The sequence below is a fragment of the Gekko japonicus genome, unplaced genomic scaffold, assembly GCF_001447785.1.
Source record: "Gekko japonicus isolate JY-2015 unplaced genomic scaffold, Gekko_japonicus_V1.1 scaffold2733, whole genome shotgun sequence".
NCBI classification, from domain to species: domain Eukaryota; kingdom Metazoa; phylum Chordata; class Lepidosauria; order Squamata; family Gekkonidae; genus Gekko; species Gekko japonicus.
In genome coordinates this window covers 97,414-117,667 of record NW_015174356.1, presented here as the reverse complement: position 1 = coordinate 117,667, position 20,254 = coordinate 97,414, and the positions used below count along the sequence as shown (strand labels likewise).

The following is a 20,254-nucleotide window of genomic DNA, read 5'->3' as shown; positions in this document are numbered from 1 at the left end:
TGAGAGCACAACCAACAGAGGGGCCATTAGCATTTATATGGGGGGTTCCTGTGCAGAGGTTTAAAGTATTTTGCAGAAAAATCCCCCCTATCTGCCCACGGCTGTATTATGTGAATTTTTCGATCCACATTCTAGGGCTGTGTTCAGAATTAGAGATGTTGTTGAAGAACATTCTCAGTTTATTAAAGATTTAAGTGTTGGACTTCAAGTTTTTATGAAGCCTCCACCCAATTTGATTTTGGAATGGCTCATCAAGTTGAATGGGCATTTATTATCCCCAAAGGCATTGAGAAGATGTATTAAAATGATAAAGGATAATGTTGGAAATGTAAGGAAATAGGTGGTACGTTTAACCATACATGGTGGTCTTGTAGGAAAAAAAACCCTAGCAAATATTAGAAAGAAATCCATATTGAGATTTTTAAAAAAGAATATACAATTTGCTATGTTACCAGAGACTATGCTATTAGGAATTTTACCAGTGAATGCAGATAGAACAACGCATGAATTGCTTAGATACATGTTAACAATAGCAAGAGTAGTATTTGCAGCAAAGTGGAAAATTGAGGGTTGTCAGTCTCTTGAAAATTGGATATGCCATTATGGCTAAACTGACAAATTATATTAATCGGAGACCAAAAGATGAACTTGAGAACAACTGGCGAGCTTTTTATGCTTACGATAATTAATCTTTGTAGTTATATATTTGAATGGTTTATTTTATAAATAACAGCTCTTATATGAAATATTAAGGATATTATTTGCACGGTTTTTATTACAACAAACTGTTATGCTAGAATTATATACAAAACTAATGAGAATTTACCTATGTTTTATTTTATAATTGTTAAGATAGGACAAAAATGGAAACACGTTATGAGAAAGTAGTAGACTATTTCGATTGGATTATCGTGGTTTACTAAGCTACCATGTTATACCTCTTTTTATATACTTTTAAATCAATAATTGTCCTTAATATTTGTAAAAACTGACCTTCGTATTGTGTTTTTATAATTTTATTTTTTTTTCTCTTACCCTATTTCTTTATTCTGTATTCCTGTAAAAAGTTTAAAATATTTTTTTTAAGTTAAAAAGGCATTTGGAGTAAGGAAAGTGGTACAACTGGCACGATTTGAGAATCAAGAAATCAAAAGGGAGGGAAAACACATAAGCATGCTAGGTATATAAATATGTAAATAAAAACATTAAATAATCCGTTTTTACATAAATGGGGTAGCAAGATATCGTGCGGAACTGTGAACTTTTAAAAGTGACACTGGAAAAGCGTCTAACCAAGATGATCATGGGGAGCGTATATATTTTTTTTTACCATGTACAGTTAAGGCAGCTGTTGTCTTCTGGTCCCCACATACACAGCTATATTCTCCGGCATCTTGCTCTTCCACACGATGGAAAGTCAGTTCTGCAGTCGTTCCTCGCTGCATCATTGTATACTTATCACCCGCTTTAAGCAGGCTGTGCCCTTTCTTCCACATCACTGGAGCCTCTCTGCTCAGTTCGCAGCGTAGAGTGACTGTGCCTTCTTCCGAAACCTGTTCATCTTTTAACTCTTCCTTGAAAAATGGAGGGAGAGCTGAGGGACAGAAAATAAAGAGAACCTATGAAAAAGGCCCCGAAGTCTGAACCTGACGGAAACGGTGGCGACTGCTCTTATGAACCAGGGTGGGGAGAGAACAAAAGACCTTCAGAGTTTTTGGAACTGAGGAGGGACTGGGAAGGGTCAAAGGCCACAGACAGGACCAGGATGCATGAGGAATGCTCAGGGTCAGCAGAAGAGATCAGTGCAGGGTTTATCGGATAAGCTTTAGGCTTAACGTCAGGACAGATGTTGGAGAGTAAGCTAGGAGATGGGAAATAGTGGATTGGTAAAATTCAGGAAAAAGTTCCTGTTCAGAAGCCCACCTTGTATGACCATTAGACCCAGTGGATTAGGTATTTAGTATCATTATAGAGTACTATATTCAATCTGTAATTATATGTGAGAGGGCCTAGTCAAAAACAAGAACTACGCTATAGATTAGGGTTGGCCAACCAGCACCACCAGTTCCACAGGTAATACAGGCAAAGATTCGAGAAATCATGGGACAAGACTGCAGGTCCTCTTACAGATTAAAAAAGTGGATAAACAACAGAGAGAAGGAATAAGTGGTCACTTCTTAGTGAAGGAAGTCAGGGTTGAAGTCCCCAGAAGGATTATAAATTAGGACTGGTGCTATTCAACTTGTCCATAAATGATCTGAAATGGGGGCTCAGACACAAAGGGGCTACATTCGCAGATGATAACAAATTATTGAGGGTGATGAAAACCAAAATGTATTGTTAAAAGCAACACAAAGTAGGGTGAGTGGGCAACGATGCAGCAAATGAAGCTCCATGGAAATAACTGCAAGGTGATACACACTGAAACTTTAGAAACATCCAAACTTTAAACATTTGCTGATGGGGGTCTGAACTGATCAAGACAGAGAAAGAAAGAGAGATCTTGGGATAACAGATAGCTCGAGGGAAATACCGTCTCAGTGTGCAAGAGCAATGAAAAAAGGCAAACTCGGTGCTAGGGTTTATTAGGGAAGGGGGTGAAAATCAAATGGCCAGTATTGTAATGCCTTTGCAGATCTATGTGTGGCTGCACTTGGAATAGTGCGCGCTGCCCACCTGAATGTGTGTACTACAGTTCACTATAAACCAAAAATCAGGAGAAAGCACAGAAGAGGGCAGCCAGGGTGATTATGGTTTCGGAGCACCATTCCTATGTGGTTTGTAAACATCTGCATGGGGTAGAGGAAGTGCGCGGGAAAACTCTTTCTCCCTGTCCCATAATACTAGCATTCGGAGACACTCGGTGAAGTTGATGGGCAGTACATTCAGGATGGTCCAAAGGAATTCTTCTGCAGCGGCCCGTGAATATGACAGTCATGGCCACTAGCATAGACAAATTTAAAACTGAGCTGGACAGTTTCGTGAAGGAGAGGTCCGTCGATGTCTACTAGCCAGGGTGACAAAAGGAAACCTCCATAGTCAGAGGCAGAAAACCTCTGGATTCCAGTGCTAGGGGGAAACTTCAAGGGAATACATTGGCTTCTAGGCCGTTAGATTTCCAGGGCAACTGGTTGACCACTAAATGAAACAGAATGCTGGACTAGATGGACCACTGGTATGATCCAGCACGGCACCTCATAAGAAAGAAGGTTCGCAGTAAAGCCTCCCTGTCCAGTGCTATACTCCTATGTATGCCACAGTTCAGCATGCTAAAGGTAAAATCCCTCCCGTTCTGCCTGTGTACTGTCAGTGAACTCTAAAAGGCCACTGTTATACCTGGGACACGGCTTACAAATTTGCCAAAAAAGGTTGACCACTGCGACTTTAGAGGAGAACTAGAACTGAGTAATACGGAATTGCAAATTTCATGGCACATTATGATGTACTCGTTTACAATGCTTAAGTTACCGTTCACGGTCAAAGATGCTGTGGTTTGCTCGTCGCCACACACACAGGTGTAATCGCCCATATCCTGAAGCTCCAACTGATGGATCGTCAGCTCGACCTTAACCCCATCCTGTCTCATGGAATACTTTTCACTCGCTCGGAGCACGCGGTGCTCCTTCTCCCACTGCACAGCCGCGACCTTGGTCAATTCACAGCGCAGTGTCGCCATGTCGCCTTCCGTGGCTTCCTTTTTCTTCAGGATGCTTTTGAAACGAGCAGGCAGAGCTGAGGATCACAGAACAGGAACACTGCATTTAGAAGCAACATTGGGACCGCTTGCAGGAGACAGTGGGGACAGCACAACGGGAGAATAAACAAAACATATACCATAATTTACGGGTTTTAAAGACAGGATGACGATAAGACATTGTCCACATCCGGACTTCCAGGGCCAACGAGAAGACACGCCAGACATTTTTTTTCCCTCCAGAGAACATGGGAACACCACTCAAATGAACTGGGAACCTGTAATTTATTTCAGCGGCACTCGTACTGGAGACATTGTGATAGGCCTTGCCCATCAGACAACACTGCCACAGAAATTATAGAAGGCATTGTCCACATCCAGATTACCAGGGCCAAGGAGAAGACACATCAGACATTTTTTTTTCAGAGAACATGGGAACACCACTAAAACGAACTGGGAACCTGTAATTTATTTCAGCGGCACTCGTACCGGAGACGTTGTGATGGGCCTTGCCCAACAGACAACAGACAGACAGCACTGCCACAGGAATCACATAAATCACAATGACAAATGCCCACAAACAGAAATGAAATCCAACTACCAACTGGTGAACTCTGGATGGCCCAGGCTAGCCCGATCTCGTCAGATCTCAGAAGCTAAGCTGGGTCAGCCTTGGTTAGCGCTCGGATGGGAGACCGCCAAGGAAGTCCAGGATCTCTACACAGAGACAGGCAAAGGCAAACCACCTCTGCACATCTCTTGCCTCGAAAACCCTAGGAGGGCTCGCATAAGTCAGCTTGCGACTCGGCAACACTTTACGCGCACACAGAGACAGGTGCAGATAATAGGATCGTTCGGTGACTGCGTGTTTCATTTTCTTTACCGTGCACGGACAAGAAAGCGGCTGTCTTCTGACCCCCACAGATGCAGGAATATTCAGCGGTATCCTCCAGGTCCACCTCTCGAATCTCCAGCCTAACGAGCAAATCTTCCTGGCTCATTTTATATTTCTCGCCGGCTTTAAGCGCATGTTGGCCCTTCATCCATTCCACGGCAGCAGCCTTAGTCAGCTGGCAGCACAGTGTGGCTGTGGCGCCTTCCGTGGCATCCTGAGACTTCAGGTCCTCTTTGAAGAGGGCCGGCAGAACTGAGGGATGCAACAGGCAGAGAATGTTAGCGCGCAGACACAGAGCAGCGATATCTGCTCTGGCTAATGTGGCACAATCTCTTGAGGCTTCACCAAGAGAACAGAACAGCGGTACCTTCTCCACATCTCAGAGAAGCATGTTAGATCTTCTTCAAATGTCTTGATCCTTCACACGTCCATTCCCAGGACAACGCAGCCTGAATTGGGAGCCATCTTGGAATTCCTGGATGTCATGGTAGCGTTGTGGGATCAAGGTTATATCTACACCCTCTGATGCTGAAAATATTGCGTGTTATACCCATGATCCAGGAGACCATCCACTGGCATTCCAGGACGAGTCTGGGTTACGTTCACATTACACAACACACGCAAGATCCAAATATATTTTTTAAAAAATACTGCTGCAAGGATTGGAGGGGGGCAGGTGGGTGGAACAAAAGAAGTGACTCTGAATAAAGTACTGGGGGGGATTGACTGATATAGACCAGCCTGGCAAGAGAAAGGTAAAGGTAAAGTTTCCCTGGCTCGAAAGCCAGTCAAGTCTGACGCTAGGGTTGCAGTGCTCATCTCCGTTTCAAAGCCGAAGAGCCAGCACTGTCCGAAGACGTTTCCGTGGTCGTGTGGCCGGCATGACTAAACACCAAGGGGCACGGAACGCTGTTCCCTTCCCACCGAAGTGGTTCCTATTTATCTACTTGCAATTTCTTGCTTTCGAACTGCTAGGTTGGCAGGAGCTGGAACTAGAGACGGGAGCTCACTCCGTCATGCGGCAACTCGGGTCTTGAACTGCTGAACTACCGAGCCTGCAGTTCAGCGTCTTAACCACTTGAGCCACCGCAGAGAAGTTTCTTAAAAATTGGGTTCAGAATTTGGAGCCGCTATTCAATCGGAACCTCACACCAGACGCTGTATTGGGGTGAGGCCGAGGAAAGGTACAATTCAAAACACATTAGCCAAACAGCGAAACAGCTCTGAAACATACAAAAGAAGAGGGAAATAGGAGGGCTCAGTTGAGCACCTGCTTGGCATGCAGAAGGTCCCGGGTTCATTAAAATGGAGAGCCACTGCCGGTTTGAGTAAAGAATACTGACTTCGATGGACCAAGGGTCTGGATCAGTATTAGGCGGCATCCTGTATGTACACGGGTTCAAAAGAACAACAAACACACTGCACAAAGACACAAACACTGTACACAAAAACACAACAGAAACGGGACGACAGAACACAGTCCACTTAGGAGACACTTGGTATTACCGTGTACTAATACGGCAGCCGTGGTCTGCTGGTCGCCACACACACAGGTGTAATCACCAGAGTCCTCCTCTTCTAGGTTCTGGATCACCAGCTCTAACTCCGTGTCCTTCTGGCTCATTTTGTATTTTGCGCTGGGCCTCAGCAACTTGCGGCCCTTCTTCCACTGCGCCGGAGCCGCCTTGCTCAGCTCACAGCGCAGAGTGGCGGCCTCGCCTTCTGTGGCCTGAACACCTTTTAGTTCTTCTTTGAAAAGCACGGGCAGGGCTGAGGAATAAGGAAGGAGCAAATACGCTCAGCAACTTTGCGTCCCTATGGGAGTACGTGGAATTAACAGATCGCTATCCTTCCTTGAAGATAATTTCGGGAGGGCAGGCACGTTGGTCTGCAGTAGAAGAGCTAAGTCTCCTCTGCCTGCGCATTTTCCTCAATTGTAAGTCCCTGTTTCTTTGGGGTGGGGGTCTGTTCTGTATGCATTTTGCTCCCTCTAGTGGTTGATTCAATATTACAACACTTTATGTTCTGTATGTGTTTTGCTCCCTCTAGTGGTTGATTCAATAATACAACACTTTATGTCCTGTATGCGTTTTGCTCCATCTAGTGGTCAATATTACAACACTTTATGGCCGGCAGAAAAGCCTGCAGTTTAAATCTGAAGGCAGATACACTGGACAGAAAAGATTGTAATATCAATTCGACCACTAGGGGGAGACAAACACATGAGGAACAGGGGGAACCACCACCACCCCCCGAAGAAACTGGAACTTAAAACGAGGAAAGTGAGAATGCGGAAAAGCCCATCAATTCAAGTCTAGTAGCACCTTAGAGACCAACGAGTTTTGGGGGGTATGAGCTTTCAAGAATCAAAGCACCCTTCGATCTGACGAAGGGAGCTTTGACTTTCAAAAGCTTATAGCCTGGAAATCCTGTCAGTCTTTAAGATGCTACTGGACTTGAATTTAACTGCTCTTCCCATTTAATATTTGTCCTCCCATTTCCCTTTTAGTCTAAAGTGAGCATTCTGCTACAGACATGGACTCAAGCCACAAAAACATTCTGGTCAGACCATTTCTAGCTCCATCTCTCCCTCCAAAAAGGCAATAGAGAAGAAATGAACATTTAAAAAATTACAGAATCCTTCAATGAGGGAAATATAAGGATGGCTAAGCATGCTCTGGGAGACCAGTTGTCATTCTTCTGGCCTTTGAGGGACACTTTCCACATTGTCTGTCACTCAACCTCTGTATGTTGTGCAGACGAGTCTGGAGGACATTCTAGAGCTCCGGTTCGTCCTAGGTTCTGAACAAGACTTGTTGGCTGTCACTGTCATCCCAAATGACCCCAGAGTATGATCTAGAACACATGTTGGATAAACATCTGGAGCAGAGGTCCATCAGCAGCTATTAGCCACAAGATATAGATGGAACACTCTGTCTGGGGCAGTGATGCTAGGGGGGCAACCAGTAGGAGGGTCTGGACTTCTGGCCCTGCTGGTGGACCACCTGATGGCCCCTGGGTTTTGGCCACTGTGTGTAACACAGAGTATTGGACTGGATCAGCCATTGGCGTGATCCAACATGGCTTCTCTTATGTTCTTATGAATAAATATATGGAGCAGAGGTCCATGAATGGCTCCTAGCCACAAGGCATAGATGGAACACTCTGTCTGGGGCAGTGATGCTCTGTTTTCTTGGTGCTTGGGGGGGGGCAACAGTGGGATGGATTCTGGAGTTTTGGCCCTGCTGGCGGACCTTCCGATGGCACCTGGGTTTTGGCCACGGTGTGACATAGAGTGTTGGACTGGATGGGCCGTTGGCCTGATCCAACATGGCTTCTCTCATGTTCTTACACAGAGCTCCAACATTTAGGGGAAGATCGGTAATGGAAGTCCAGCTGTCTTTCAGTTTGAAAACAAGGATCTTCTCCCTAAGGAACCCCTGACAAGCCACCAAGGAACCTCAGGGATCCTTAGAGCAAAGACTGAAGGACACTGCCATACAGTAACAGCAGAAACAGCAAATAAGCAGCAGTGTTGGAAGAAAGCACTGGAATTTCCAGAGGGTTTGAGGGGAAGCCAGGTACAACGCAGCAGTGACTATGGCTGGAACCAAGCAGAGGGGGGAAACGGGGCTTTCCGGACCAGACCCTGACCAGCCCCGTAGCTAGGGAATTCTTTAAGAGGGGGCCTTGGGGGGCCCACCAGCTAATTAAATGAAAGTACAATGCAGGTGGTAAGTTGGAGCACTTTGGTGGTCAACCCAGGAGGGAGGGGGCCCAGAAGAAACACTAGGGGGCCAGGCCCCATGGGCCCCGTGTTAGCTACGGGCCAGCCCTGAACGCAGAACATTCAGATTTACCACGGACAGCCAGCACTGCAGTCGTCTTTTGGTCACTGCACAGGCAGGAGTAGTCCCCAGCGTCTTTAAGTTCTAGACCGTGGATCACAAGCTCCGAGACTGTGCCTTCCTGCCTCATTTCGTACTTGTCGCTCGGCTGGAGCGTCTTGTGCTTCTTCTTCCACTCGACGGGAGCGGCTCTTGTCAGCTCGCACCGGAAAGCGACACTCTCGCCTTCCGAAACCTCTTGGTTCTCCATGCCTTTCTTGAAGAGGGCAGGGAGGGCTGAGAAGTTTAGAAGGAACAGATTGTGTGAATGACAGCCCCTGGCCAATGAGGGGGAAAAAATACCTGGAGCAGGATCCAGATATTTTACATGCTATAGTCTGCGAAACTGAAAAGTTTTTATCAAGGCTAGGGTAACCTCTGAGATTTAAAGTTCTTTAAAGCTAGAATTCTCTTCTAGGGTGAGTCAGCCAAAAAATCCCATACAATATAACTCTTTTATGATGGGACAATTGTTACATCGAGGAATAGCCCCACTGACAATATATAGGGGAGACATAACAAGAAGATTGCCAATAGAAAGAGAGCATCGGGGCGATGACAACGTGGCAGAACATCCATTTTGCAGAGTGACACGTTGCCAAAACATATGGAGCAGAGGTCCATCAGAGGATATTAGCCACAAGGTATAAGTAGGAACTCTCGGTCTGGGGCAAGGGATGCTCTGTATTCTTGGCGCTTGAAGGGGAGCAACAGTGGGAGGGCTTCTAGTGTGCTGGCCCCACTGCTGGACCTCCTGATGGCCCCTGGTATTTTTGGTCACTGTGTGACACAGAGTGTTGGACTGGATGGGCCATTGGCCTGATCCAACCTTGGCTTCTCTGATGTTCTTATGGATAAGCATATGGAGCTGAGGTCCATCAGTGGCTATTAACCACAAGGTATAGATAGGAACTCTCGGTCTGGGGCAAGTGATGCTCTGTATTCTTGGTGCTTGGGGTGGGGGCAACAGTGGGAGGGCTTCTGGTGTCCTGGCCCCACTGGTGGACCTCCTGATGGCCCCTGGTATTTTTGGTCACTGTGTGACACAGAGTGTTGGACTGGATGGGCCATTGGCCTGATCCAACCTTGGCTTCTCTGATGTTCTTATGGATAAGCATACGGAGCAGAGGTCCATCAGTGGCTATTAACCACAAGGTATAGATAGGAACTCTCGGTCTGGGGCAAGGGATGCTCTGTATTCTTGGAGCTTGGGGGAGGGCAACAGTGGGAGGGCTTCTAATGTCCTGGCCCCACTGCTGGACCTCCTGATGGCACCTGGTATTTTTGGCCACTGTGTGACAGAGTGTTGGACTAGATGGGCCACTGGCCTGATCTAACATTGGCTTCTCTTATGTTCTTATGGATAAGCATATGGAGCAGAGGTCCATCAGAGGCTATTAGCCACAAGGTATAGGTAGGAACTCTCGGTCTGGGGCAAGGGATGCTCTGTATTCTTGGTGCTGGGGGGGGGGTCAATAGTGGGAGGGCTTCTAGTGTCCTGTGAGGTAGGTGGGGCTGAGAGAGCTCTTTCCAGGACTGCTCATTAGAGAACAGCTCTGACAGAACTATGGCTTGCCCACGGTCACACCAGCAGCTGCATGTGGAGAAGGGAATCAAACCCGGTTCTCCTGGCTTAGAGTCCGCGCTCCTAACCACGACACCAAACTGGCCGTACACAGTCTACAGGGCCTTTTAAAGCCTCTTCTAAACTCGCTCGCCTTATATCTGCCAACGAAAAACAGAAAGTGGCTTCCTTAAATGTACCCTTCACGGTCAAGGAGGCCATGGTCTTCCATTCTCCAAACGCGCAGCTGTAATCTCCGGCATCGGCCAGTTCCAAACTGTGGATGACCAGCTCGGCGAGGGTCCCTTCCAGCTTCATTTTGTATTTGTCGCTCGGCCTGAGAACCTCGCTGCCTTTCCTCCACTCCACCGGAGCAGCTGCCTTGGTCAGCTCACATCGCAGGGTCACCGTTCCGTCTTCGGCAGCCTCCACGTTCTTCAGTTCTTTTTTGAAACGTGGAGGGAGGGCTAAGGATTGCAAAAAAGCACATTGGGATCCAACAGGTCCTCACAGTTGAAAGGCTCCAGGTGGATCCTCTTGTCTTATCCACTAGCAACTTTATTACCCAATGTATACCCTGCCCTCCCAGCTGATTTGACCGATTGGACTCTTGCTCTTTTCTATTGCTACAGACAGACTAACCGGGCTACCTAACTTGATGGTAACACACTGAGAAAAACCACATTAATGAAAACTGTAGAAAGAAATATGATAACACTAAGAGCAGAAATCCACACTGGAATGGTGGACTGTATAGAAGAAGAAGAAAAGATTGGATTTATACCCCGCCCTTGGCTACCCAAAGGAGTCTCAGAGCGGCTTACAAACTCCTTTCCCTTCCCCTCCCCACAACAGACACCCTGTAAGGTAGGTGGGGCTGAGAGAGCTCTGACACAAACTGTTCTTTTTCAAGGACAGCTCTTATCAGAACTACGGCTTGCCCAAGGTCATCCAGCATGTACAAGTGGAGGAGTGGGGAATCAAACCCGGTTCTCCCAGATTAGAGTCCGCGCACTTAACCACGACACCAAACTGGCTCTCATATAGCTACCTGAAATGTTTTTGCTCAATATTATACCTGATGTAAAAGATAAGAAAGTAAAAGATCTAATTATACATGTAGTTACAGCAGCAAGAATTCTATATGCTAAGTACTGGAAGAAAGCAGAGATACCAACAGAAAATGTACTTTTGACCAAAAAAAAATTGGAATAGCAGAAATGGATATATTGTCAAACCTATTGAAGGACAGCAGTAAACAAAATGTAAGAAATAGCTGGACACTATTTTATAACTGGGTGGAAAGAAACCTCGAAGACCAAGAACAATGAATACACATAATATAAATTTGGAGAAACTCCAATTTGAACTACAGAGAATTAGACTCTTATCAGGAAACCTAACAGAATGTGTCAGCGATTAAGTGATACTAACCTCAGAATTCTACAAAGCAACAGAACTGGAAACAAAGAATTAAGACTGAAAATATGTAAAAGCTGTTATACAACCCTTCCCGAGGGGCCATGAGGGGCCCGGCGGTGGACCTGCAAGGCCGGCGGGAGTGCAAGGAAGCCCCGCAAAGGCCCTCCCTGGCCCCAGGCAGGCAGGGGTGGGGAGAGGCAGGGAGGAAGCAACTTACCCTCCCTCTTCTCCTGCCTCCTCCTGGCTGAATGAGGGCCAGAAGCGGGGCGGCCGGAAGCAGGGGGCAGGGCTTCGTCATGTGCCCTGCCTCCCCGTAACTCACCTGGGGGAACTGCAATCCCCCACGATCCCCCCCGAAATGACCTCTGGCTATATCTATGTAGTAATGACAGATTATGACACAATGGAAGCATCTCATTCATACATATACATATATGTAATATTTACCATGCACGGTTAGAGACGCAGACGTCTTCTGATCTCCGCACACACAAGTATAGTCTCCGGCATCCTGTTCAGTGACATCATGCACCGTCAGCTCAGCGACGGTGTCTTTTTGTTTCATTGTATATTTGTCACCGGGCTTTAGCGGCTTCCCGTCTTTCGTCCACTCCACCGGTGCAGCTTTGCTGAGTTCGCAACGTAGGTTGGCCAATCCACCTTCCGTCACTTCCTTGCTTTTGAGCTCTTCTTGGAAACGTGCAGGCAAAGCTGAGGGGTGTGATATCAACAGAGACAGAGTGTCACACGGCCCTTCCAATCCAAACCCTGGGAGCAATCCACCAAGAGCCACTGCTGTCGAAGCCTCATTCAAATCAATGGAGACTTTAGCAAGCAGTGCTTTGTGGAAGACACCCTTCAACGTCTCTTCCCCAACAACAGAACTACACATAAAGCACTGTAAACGTTTTTGAAAGAGCTCTATAACACGGCAAAAAAAATAATAATAATCAAACTTTCAAAGGTTCCAAAATTTAAAATGTGTGCATTTTAAATTTCTATGCAACCTTGATATTTCAGACTTTGAAAATAAACTTCAAACCATAAGCACAAAAAGAGAACACTGAGATTCAGAAATGCCAGGATTTTCAAGCGTGCAATACACAGAGAAACAAAATATAAAACTAAACACCACATGGACAAACAGATTGGAAGTACACTAAGAGGAATAAACTGAGAGAATGAATGGAAAAGAACACACACATAAGCTGCTGTAGATTTTCCGGATTGTGTGGCTGTGGTCTTCGCATTGTAGGACCTGACGTTTCGCCAGTAGCTGTGACTGGCATCCTCAGAGGTATAACACAGAAAGATGGAACACTCTCTGTGTCAAACAAACACGGCTTTTAAAAATAATGAAAAGGAGTAAGAATTTGGTGGAAATGGATCAGGCCAGTGGCCCATCTAGTCCAACCCTCTGTGTCACACAGTGGCCAAAACCAGGTGCCATCAGGAGGTCCACCAGCGGGGCCAGAACTCCAGAGGTCCTCCCACTGTTGCCCCCCAAGCACCAAGAACACAGAGCATCACTGCCCCAATAAAGAAGGATAAAGGGGAACATAGTAAACAACTAGCTGACAAAATAGAATTAAGGAATTACTTTCAAAGGTCTGAGAGATGGTCTTAGAGATGGGAAGTGGAGAATAAGGCGAAAATATATGAAGAAGGCAAATAATTGAATATAACCCTAAAAACACAGTTAAAACAGGGCTGACACTTGGGTGTCTTCAAGTTGTGCACTTTGTGGTATCGTCTGAACTTTCCAGTGAAAGCATCCACCTTAGCTATTTTGCACCCTGGAATGCAAAAATGATCAACGAGCAAAGCTGTTGTGTTGTTCGCGCATTCTGCCAAGCCTTCAGGTTACCAAGGGTGACCGATCAATGGTTCACCGCTCCGTAACTGCACTGTGACTTCCTCTGAAGTAACTTCCAAGAGCACTTGACAAATTGAGCTCTCCTAGATGATTCTGGTAGGAGGGGCTGGGTTAGGATCACTTTGCCTATGTCCGCTGGCAGACATGGCTGAATGGCAACTGCCGCTACAGGAATGTTGGCTATTTCCCCGACTCGCTATAAGCCTGCTGAGTCAGCACAAAGCATTCCTCTAATAAGATGTCACTTTTCACCTCAGAAATTTCTAAGCTCTGATTTCGTTTTGCGCAAGACTTGCCCAAAAGGCCAACTTCTGAAATGTCAGTTTGATGTCGTGGTTAAGTGAGCGGACTCTCATCTGGGAGAACCGGGTTTGATTCCCCACTCCTCCACTTGCACCTGCTGATGTGACCTTGGGTCAGTCACAAGCTCTGGCACAGCTGTCCTTGAAAAAGAGCAGTTTCTGTCAGAGCTCTCTCAGCCCCACCTCCCTCACAGGGTGTCTGTTGTGGGGAGGGGAAGGGAAAGGAGTTTGTAAGCCGCTCTGAGATTCCTTCAAGTAGTGAAGGGCGGGGTACAAATCCAATCTCCTCCTCCTCTTCTTCTTCTTCCTTGGTCTTTTGCCAGTTGTGTTTGTCAAGTAAACACAACTATGCTCTGTAAAGGGATGGCTGTTTCTAATGGAAAGAGGAAGTGGCGTTTGCTTCCTGGCTAGTGTTCATGGAAACAAGAGGCCCTTGAAACGTCCATGTAAAGGGGCAGGTGAAAACAGCCAGGTCATAAAATTAAACCTGTGAGATCCGTCTAAACAACATTTCTACAATAGCTCTCGTTTGAAACGACTGCTTTCCCAAAGCTGAACTTCACTGCGTGCCGAACAAGCTGTTCCCTGAACCATTCATCAAGAAGTTGTCTTCTGTATTATCAAATGCGGTGATGAGTTGGCAGCTGGGCGGTGGCACAGGCAGTTAAATGCCTGTAGAAATAGTCATCTCGAACAGCTGCAACAGTGGTTCGAATACCACCGTGGTCGGGGTGAGCTCCCGACCCTCGCCCCAGCTCCTGCCAACCCAGCAGTCCAAAAGCCCCTTGGGGCAATTAGGTAAAGGGGTACCTGTCCGTAGGAGGACAGGGGGGTACCCCTCCCTCAAAATTGGGCTCCAGCCGAGCGAGGAATCGAGAAGCGGCAGCAACACGGCGGTGGTCAGCACGGAGGTGATGAAGAGAGGCAGCGACATCCCAAGGAGGCGGTTGGCTCGGCAGCTGATGATGTGGCCAGCAGGAGGACGTCCGGAGCCGCAAAGGACGTTGTGACGCCCACCGCGGCTGCGCACCGGGGCCCATAACCAACTGCCCCCGAGAGGAGTCACCAGAGAGCCGGAGAAGAACAGCGGAGGCCGCGGAAGCCGCACCGGAGAGCTGGAAGAAGTCGCTCACTCGCCGGATAAACGAACGATCGGAGCCTGGAGAGTACCTGGTAGGGCCTCCCCCACCCCCGAGACTTACTGTGGACATAGTTAGGGTTTTTGCATAGGTCTCTGCACCATGCACTGTGTAAGCCGCTCAGAGCCCTCCGGGGGGTGAGCAGGGTACAAATTGAAAGTATAACTAACTAACTAACTAAATAAATAAATAAATAAATAAAACTGGACCACTGGAATGAAAGCTGTTTCCCAACACATCCTACATTGGTGAAGCTTGGGCTCCTACGATCTTCCATCCATAAAGGTATCATGGGCCATTGAGTCTCAGCCGACTCACAGCAACCCCATGAAGGTCCACCGCATGAGGTTTCTGAGGCAAGAGATGAGCAGAAGTGGTTTGACATGGCCTCCTCTGCATAGCAACCCTGGCCTTCCGTAGTGGTCTCCCATATGAGTACTGACCACGGCCAACCTTATCTTCCAAGTTCTGATGAGACTGGGCTAGATTAGGATATTAGGGCTGCTACGAGACCTTCCAAATCAACAAATAAAGATTCCTCATGGGGAATAATGACCGCTTGACTAACTGAAAGCCACAACCATTTGCCCTGGGTTAATATCTCGTACAGCTGAGTGGGCCGGTTGCCATGAGCAAGAATGAGGCTGCATCTACAGATGTTTTCATGCAAGGCACAAAGTAGGGAAGAATAACATAAGATAAGAGTGGAATGGTGGCTCTGGTAGATGCCACAGAAAAAGGCTTTTTAGCGACCATGGAACCATTGGTACGCAATTTATGTTGATATGTTGAGGGACAGACCAGCCCAACATGACATCTTGATACGCAAGATGTATACACAAGAGGTAATTTGTGAAGAAACAAAGAAGGGTTCAAGGAGAAGGATGCGACTAGCAGAAAAGAGCAGAAAACCCAAACATGGATAGTAGATCGAAAGATCAATTCTTGCCAGCTCGGTTCAAGATCTGGCTTTATTATATTGTTAAAAGAGTCCTATTTGGGGAAGCAGCTTGGTCTCAGTTGTAGAGTATCTGTTCTGCATGTGCAATGACCCAAGTTCAATCCCTGGCGTCTCCTAAGAATATAAGAACATAAGAGAAGCCATGCTGGATCAGGCCAGTGGACCATCCAGTACAACACTCTGTGAGACACAGTGGCCAAAACCCAGGTGTCATCGGGAGGTCCACCAGTGGGGCCAGAACTCCAGAAGCCCTCCCACTGTGGCCCCCCCAAGCACCAAGAATACAGAGCATAAGAACATAAGAGAAGCCATGTTGGATCAGGCGAATGGCCCATCCAGTCCAACACTCTGTGAGACACAGTGGCCAAAACCCAGGTGTCATCGGGAGGTCAACCAGTGGGGCCAGAACTCCAGAAGCCCTCCCACTGTGGCCCCCCCAAGCACCAAGAGTACAGAGCATAAGAACATAAGAGAAGCCATGTTGGATCAGGCTAATAGCCCATCCAGTCCAACACTCCAGTGCTGAACCAGAAATATGGGAGTTTCCAAAGCACCACCACAAACCCTTGGTGCTCGGTGCCCCACTGTAGCCCACCATTGCATTTCTCCAGCATACTACTGAACATAAGAGAACATAAGAACATAAGAGAAGCCATGTTGGATCAGGCTAATAGCCCATCCAGTCCAACACTCTATGTCACACAGTGACCAAAAATACCAGGGGCCATCAGGAGGTCCAGCAGTGGGGCCAGGACTGCTGTAGATTTTCCAGATTGTGTGGCCGTAGTCTTCGCATTATAGGACCTGACGTTTCGCTAGTAGCTGTGACTGGCATCCTCAGAGGTATAACACAGAAAGATGGAACTCTCTCTACGTCAAACAAACACAGCTTTTAAAAATAATGAATTTTTAACTGTTATAGCCACTGTTGACCCCTCCTCAAGCACCAAGAATACAGAGCATCACTTGCTCCAGACTGAGAGTTACTGGTGTTGCAGATCAATAATGTACATCCAGATGTTTACGGCTGGGATAAAGGTAGACCAAAACATTGAGGACGAATTTGTGAGACGCTCCCTGGCACCAGACACAAACACATAGAACGACGACCGTTAGCAAGCAACCGGAAAGGAAACAGACAGAGCTAAAGGAACCAAATTGGAAAAATAAGACACCAAAGTAACAGAGAGACAGGGATTTCCACAGCGAGGACATATCCTGAAACATCATTACTGTAAACGGGAGCGATTGGTTACCGTGGACGGTCAAGACAGCCGTCGTCTTCTGGTCTCCGCAAACACAGGTGTAATCTCCCGTGTCCTCTGCCTGGAGATCGCGGATCAGCAGTTCAGCTTCACCGCCTTCCTGCTTCATTCGGTATTTATTGCTCGGCCTGAGGGTCTCGGCCCCCTTCCTCCACTTCACGTCAGCCCCAGCTTTGGTCGTTTCACAACGCAGGGTGGCCGTGGAGCCTTCTACGGCCTCCCTGTTCTTGAGTCCTTCTTTGAATAGCACAGGCAGGGCTGGGAAGACGGCAATAAGGAGAGAGTGCAGAAGTAAGTGGTGGGGAGAAAGGGACTTGAATCCATTGCCTGCTGAAAGCCCTTCCAGCAACTGCTGGATTCCCACCAGTCAGTGACTTGCAAAAGACTTACTTGCAGGGTTATTTTTGGGCAGGAACGCACAGGAACGGAGTTCCGGCTGGCTCCCGAGTTGGCCACGCCCAGCAGAAACTCATTAGCATAACAGGCCACACCCAACAGCAGAAACCCATTCGGATTGGCTACGTTAGGGGTGTGTGGCCTAACATGCAAAGGAGGTCCTGCTGCAAAAAAAAGGCCCTGGGTTTTAACAACAAACAAGGTAACCAGAATAAGAAGCAAAAGGTGGGTGTGGCTGGATAAACCACACTTCTGGTAACATGGGGGTGTGGCCTAATGTGCTAATGAGCTGTGCTGTCAGGGGTGTGGCCCAATATGCTAATGAGTTCCTGCTGGGCTTTTTCTACAAAAAGAGCCCTGCTTACTTGGGAAGTATTTGTTCCCCAAAACTCCCTGGACAGCCTTTTCCCCTGGAAGGAATGAAACCCAAGGATGGAGAGAAGGGATGCGGAATTTAGACGATGAGTGCAGCTTGGCACGAATAGAGAGAGTCAAGGTGACACACGGGATACCTTAACTCCAGTGTACTAAAGAGCAAGAGTCCAGTAGCACCTGAAAGACTAACACAATTTGTGGCGGGGTATGAGTTTTCATGAGTCACTGCTCACTTCTTCAGATACCCAGAAAAGTTCCCTTAAGACCCAGCCTTAATATTTTTTAATTTATGGCCCAAATCGCAAACCTCTGCCAACGATAAGGAATTGATTGCAGTGCTACTCACAGCAGCCAAAAATAATATTGCAATATGTTGGAAAAGTCCATCGGTCCCGTCAATTGAGCAGTGGTATAATAAGGTTTTCCTGCCAACCGAGCAGTTCAAAAGCAAGAAATTGCAAGTAGATAAATAGGTACCATTTCGGTGGGAAGGTAACAGTGTTCCGTGCGCCTTGGTGTTTAGTCATGCCGGCCACATGACCACGGAAACGTCTTCGGACAGCGCTGGCTCTTCGGCTTTGAAACGGAGATGAGCACCGCAACCCTAGAGTCGGATTCGACTGGCTTTCGAGCAAGGGAGCCTTTACCTTTATAATAAGGTTTGGGACTATTTTATCTCACACAAAATATCTGACTAGGAAGCCCAACATCAAACTGAGCCAGATCATAGGCCTTTTATGGAGAAATGGTACTCGTTTCTAGCTGCATCTGAAGATACCCTACTCAAATCTCTAGATTCCTCAAAAGTGGATACACTCAGTCTATCATCTGATTTTTTTAATGCTGTCACATTCACGATCCCATCAAATTCTTGTAAACATCCTATGTTATAGCCAGCATATTTATATGTATATCTACATAAAGTCATCCTTTGGAGTTAAGTCACTACAACTTTTCTAAGTTGCTTGTTTATTGTAAAAGCTGTTAACATACTGGGTAATGTTGTGTAGTTGCATTATACTGTATTATATTGTATTGGTTATTTCTCAGCTATGTATGTTACTCATTACGTGTTATCAATAAAAGTTTAATTAATTAAAAAAAAAACTTCTTCAGATACCAAAGGAGTAGAGATGTAAAATTTCCAGAAATTTTGAAGTCCAGAAAAAAAAATCCATTTTTCCCCGGGTTTTTTTTTGGGGGGGGGGGGAACGGAAATTTTTGGAAAAATTGAAAAAAATGTTACATTAGCACTTCTTTTTTCTTTTCCAGATTGAAAGTCATTCTGTTACTTTAGGAACATAAAATATGACTATGGACATTTTTACTTGGCATGAAATTATCACAACGAGCATCTTAAAAATATAGTATATCCAAACCATTATTACAAACGGAATACCCTCCCACATGCAGAAACAAAACTGAAACCTTTTTCTTTTCTTGTGACAATAGCACCTAAAGGAAGAAATTCATCTTGTTCTTGCATTGGAGAGTTCAGTTTGTAACCTAGGACTCTCTTGTCCTCAGTGCACAGAAATTAGATCAATCTGATACCGTACATATTTTTTAGAAATGATTTGGAAAATATTTGAACACCTTGTCTTAAAATATTTTAGTACTAATGTTAAAATAAAATGTTCTATAATCCATTTTTTTTCTTTTCTTTTCTTTTTTCGATTTTTCCCATTTTTCGGGGGGAAACAAAAAAGGCCTCAGGAAAAAAATGGGGGGGGACGTTTTTCCCCCAAATTTTCCCAGGTTTTTTCCAGGCCTTCAGATACATCTCTGAAGAAGTGAGCAGTGTCTCATGAAAGTTCATCCCCTGCCACAAATTTCCTTAGTCTTTAAGGTGCTCCTGGATGGACTCTTGCTCTTGTCTGTTTCTACAGACAGACTAACACGGCCACCCATCTTGACCTACCTCCAGTCTACTAAAGACACCTTTCCATCCATCATGGCTTCAGAGAACTTTCTGAGCTTACAGTTCATGGGATGCCCTGCCCCATTACAGTGGAATGCTCCACCCAAGAATCACTTTCTTCAAATCCTTTTTTAAAGGCATGGATTTAAATTGGCAGGTAGTAGAGACGTTAGCCCTCGCTGTGTCCCCCCCCCCCCAGTAAAATAATGAAATAGATCCTATGTCCTTGCTGCCGCCTCAAATTTTTCTGGGGGTTTAAGCACCCTTAAAGACAAGACAAGGAAGTTTTTAACACGGGAACGGGAGAGGATCATAACTCCAGAGAGGATAATAATTCCAGTTGATGCAAATTCCAGAATCTCATTCCAGACTATCAAAACCTTGCAAGGTTTGGGTGTTCAGTGAAAATGAAGAAACATATTCTAGAGGGGGAAAGGATCTTCTGTACTATTGGTTAATCTGTAGAACATTAGCTCCGTGCCGTGATGACCGAGGGTGCGAGCCGATCCACGAGACGGGGGAAAGCGTGGAAATCTACCCAGAGCAGCAGCGGGAAA

The 20,254-nt window shown here is 46.4% G+C and overlaps 1 protein-coding gene across 1 annotated transcript in view; it reads right to left on the bottom strand.

Annotated features, from left to right (window-relative positions):
- OBSCN (obscurin, cytoskeletal calmodulin and titin-interacting RhoGEF) overlaps window positions 1-20,254 on the bottom strand; it is a gene marked incomplete at both ends in the record, with an annotated part of 222,594 nt that overhangs the window by 105,730 nt on the left and 96,610 nt on the right. The window contains 8 exons of the mRNA XM_015424328.1: window positions 1,331-1,594; window positions 3,469-3,732; window positions 4,578-4,841; window positions 6,096-6,359; window positions 8,450-8,713; window positions 10,241-10,507; window positions 11,910-12,173; window positions 16,997-17,263. Of these exons, the coding sequence (XP_015279814.1) occupies window positions 1,331-1,594; window positions 3,469-3,732; window positions 4,578-4,841; window positions 6,096-6,359; window positions 8,450-8,713; window positions 10,241-10,507; window positions 11,910-12,173; window positions 16,997-17,263 (2,118 nt within the window). The remainder of the gene's footprint in view (window positions 1-1,330; window positions 1,595-3,468; window positions 3,733-4,577; window positions 4,842-6,095; window positions 6,360-8,449; window positions 8,714-10,240; window positions 10,508-11,909; window positions 12,174-16,996; window positions 17,264-20,254) is intronic.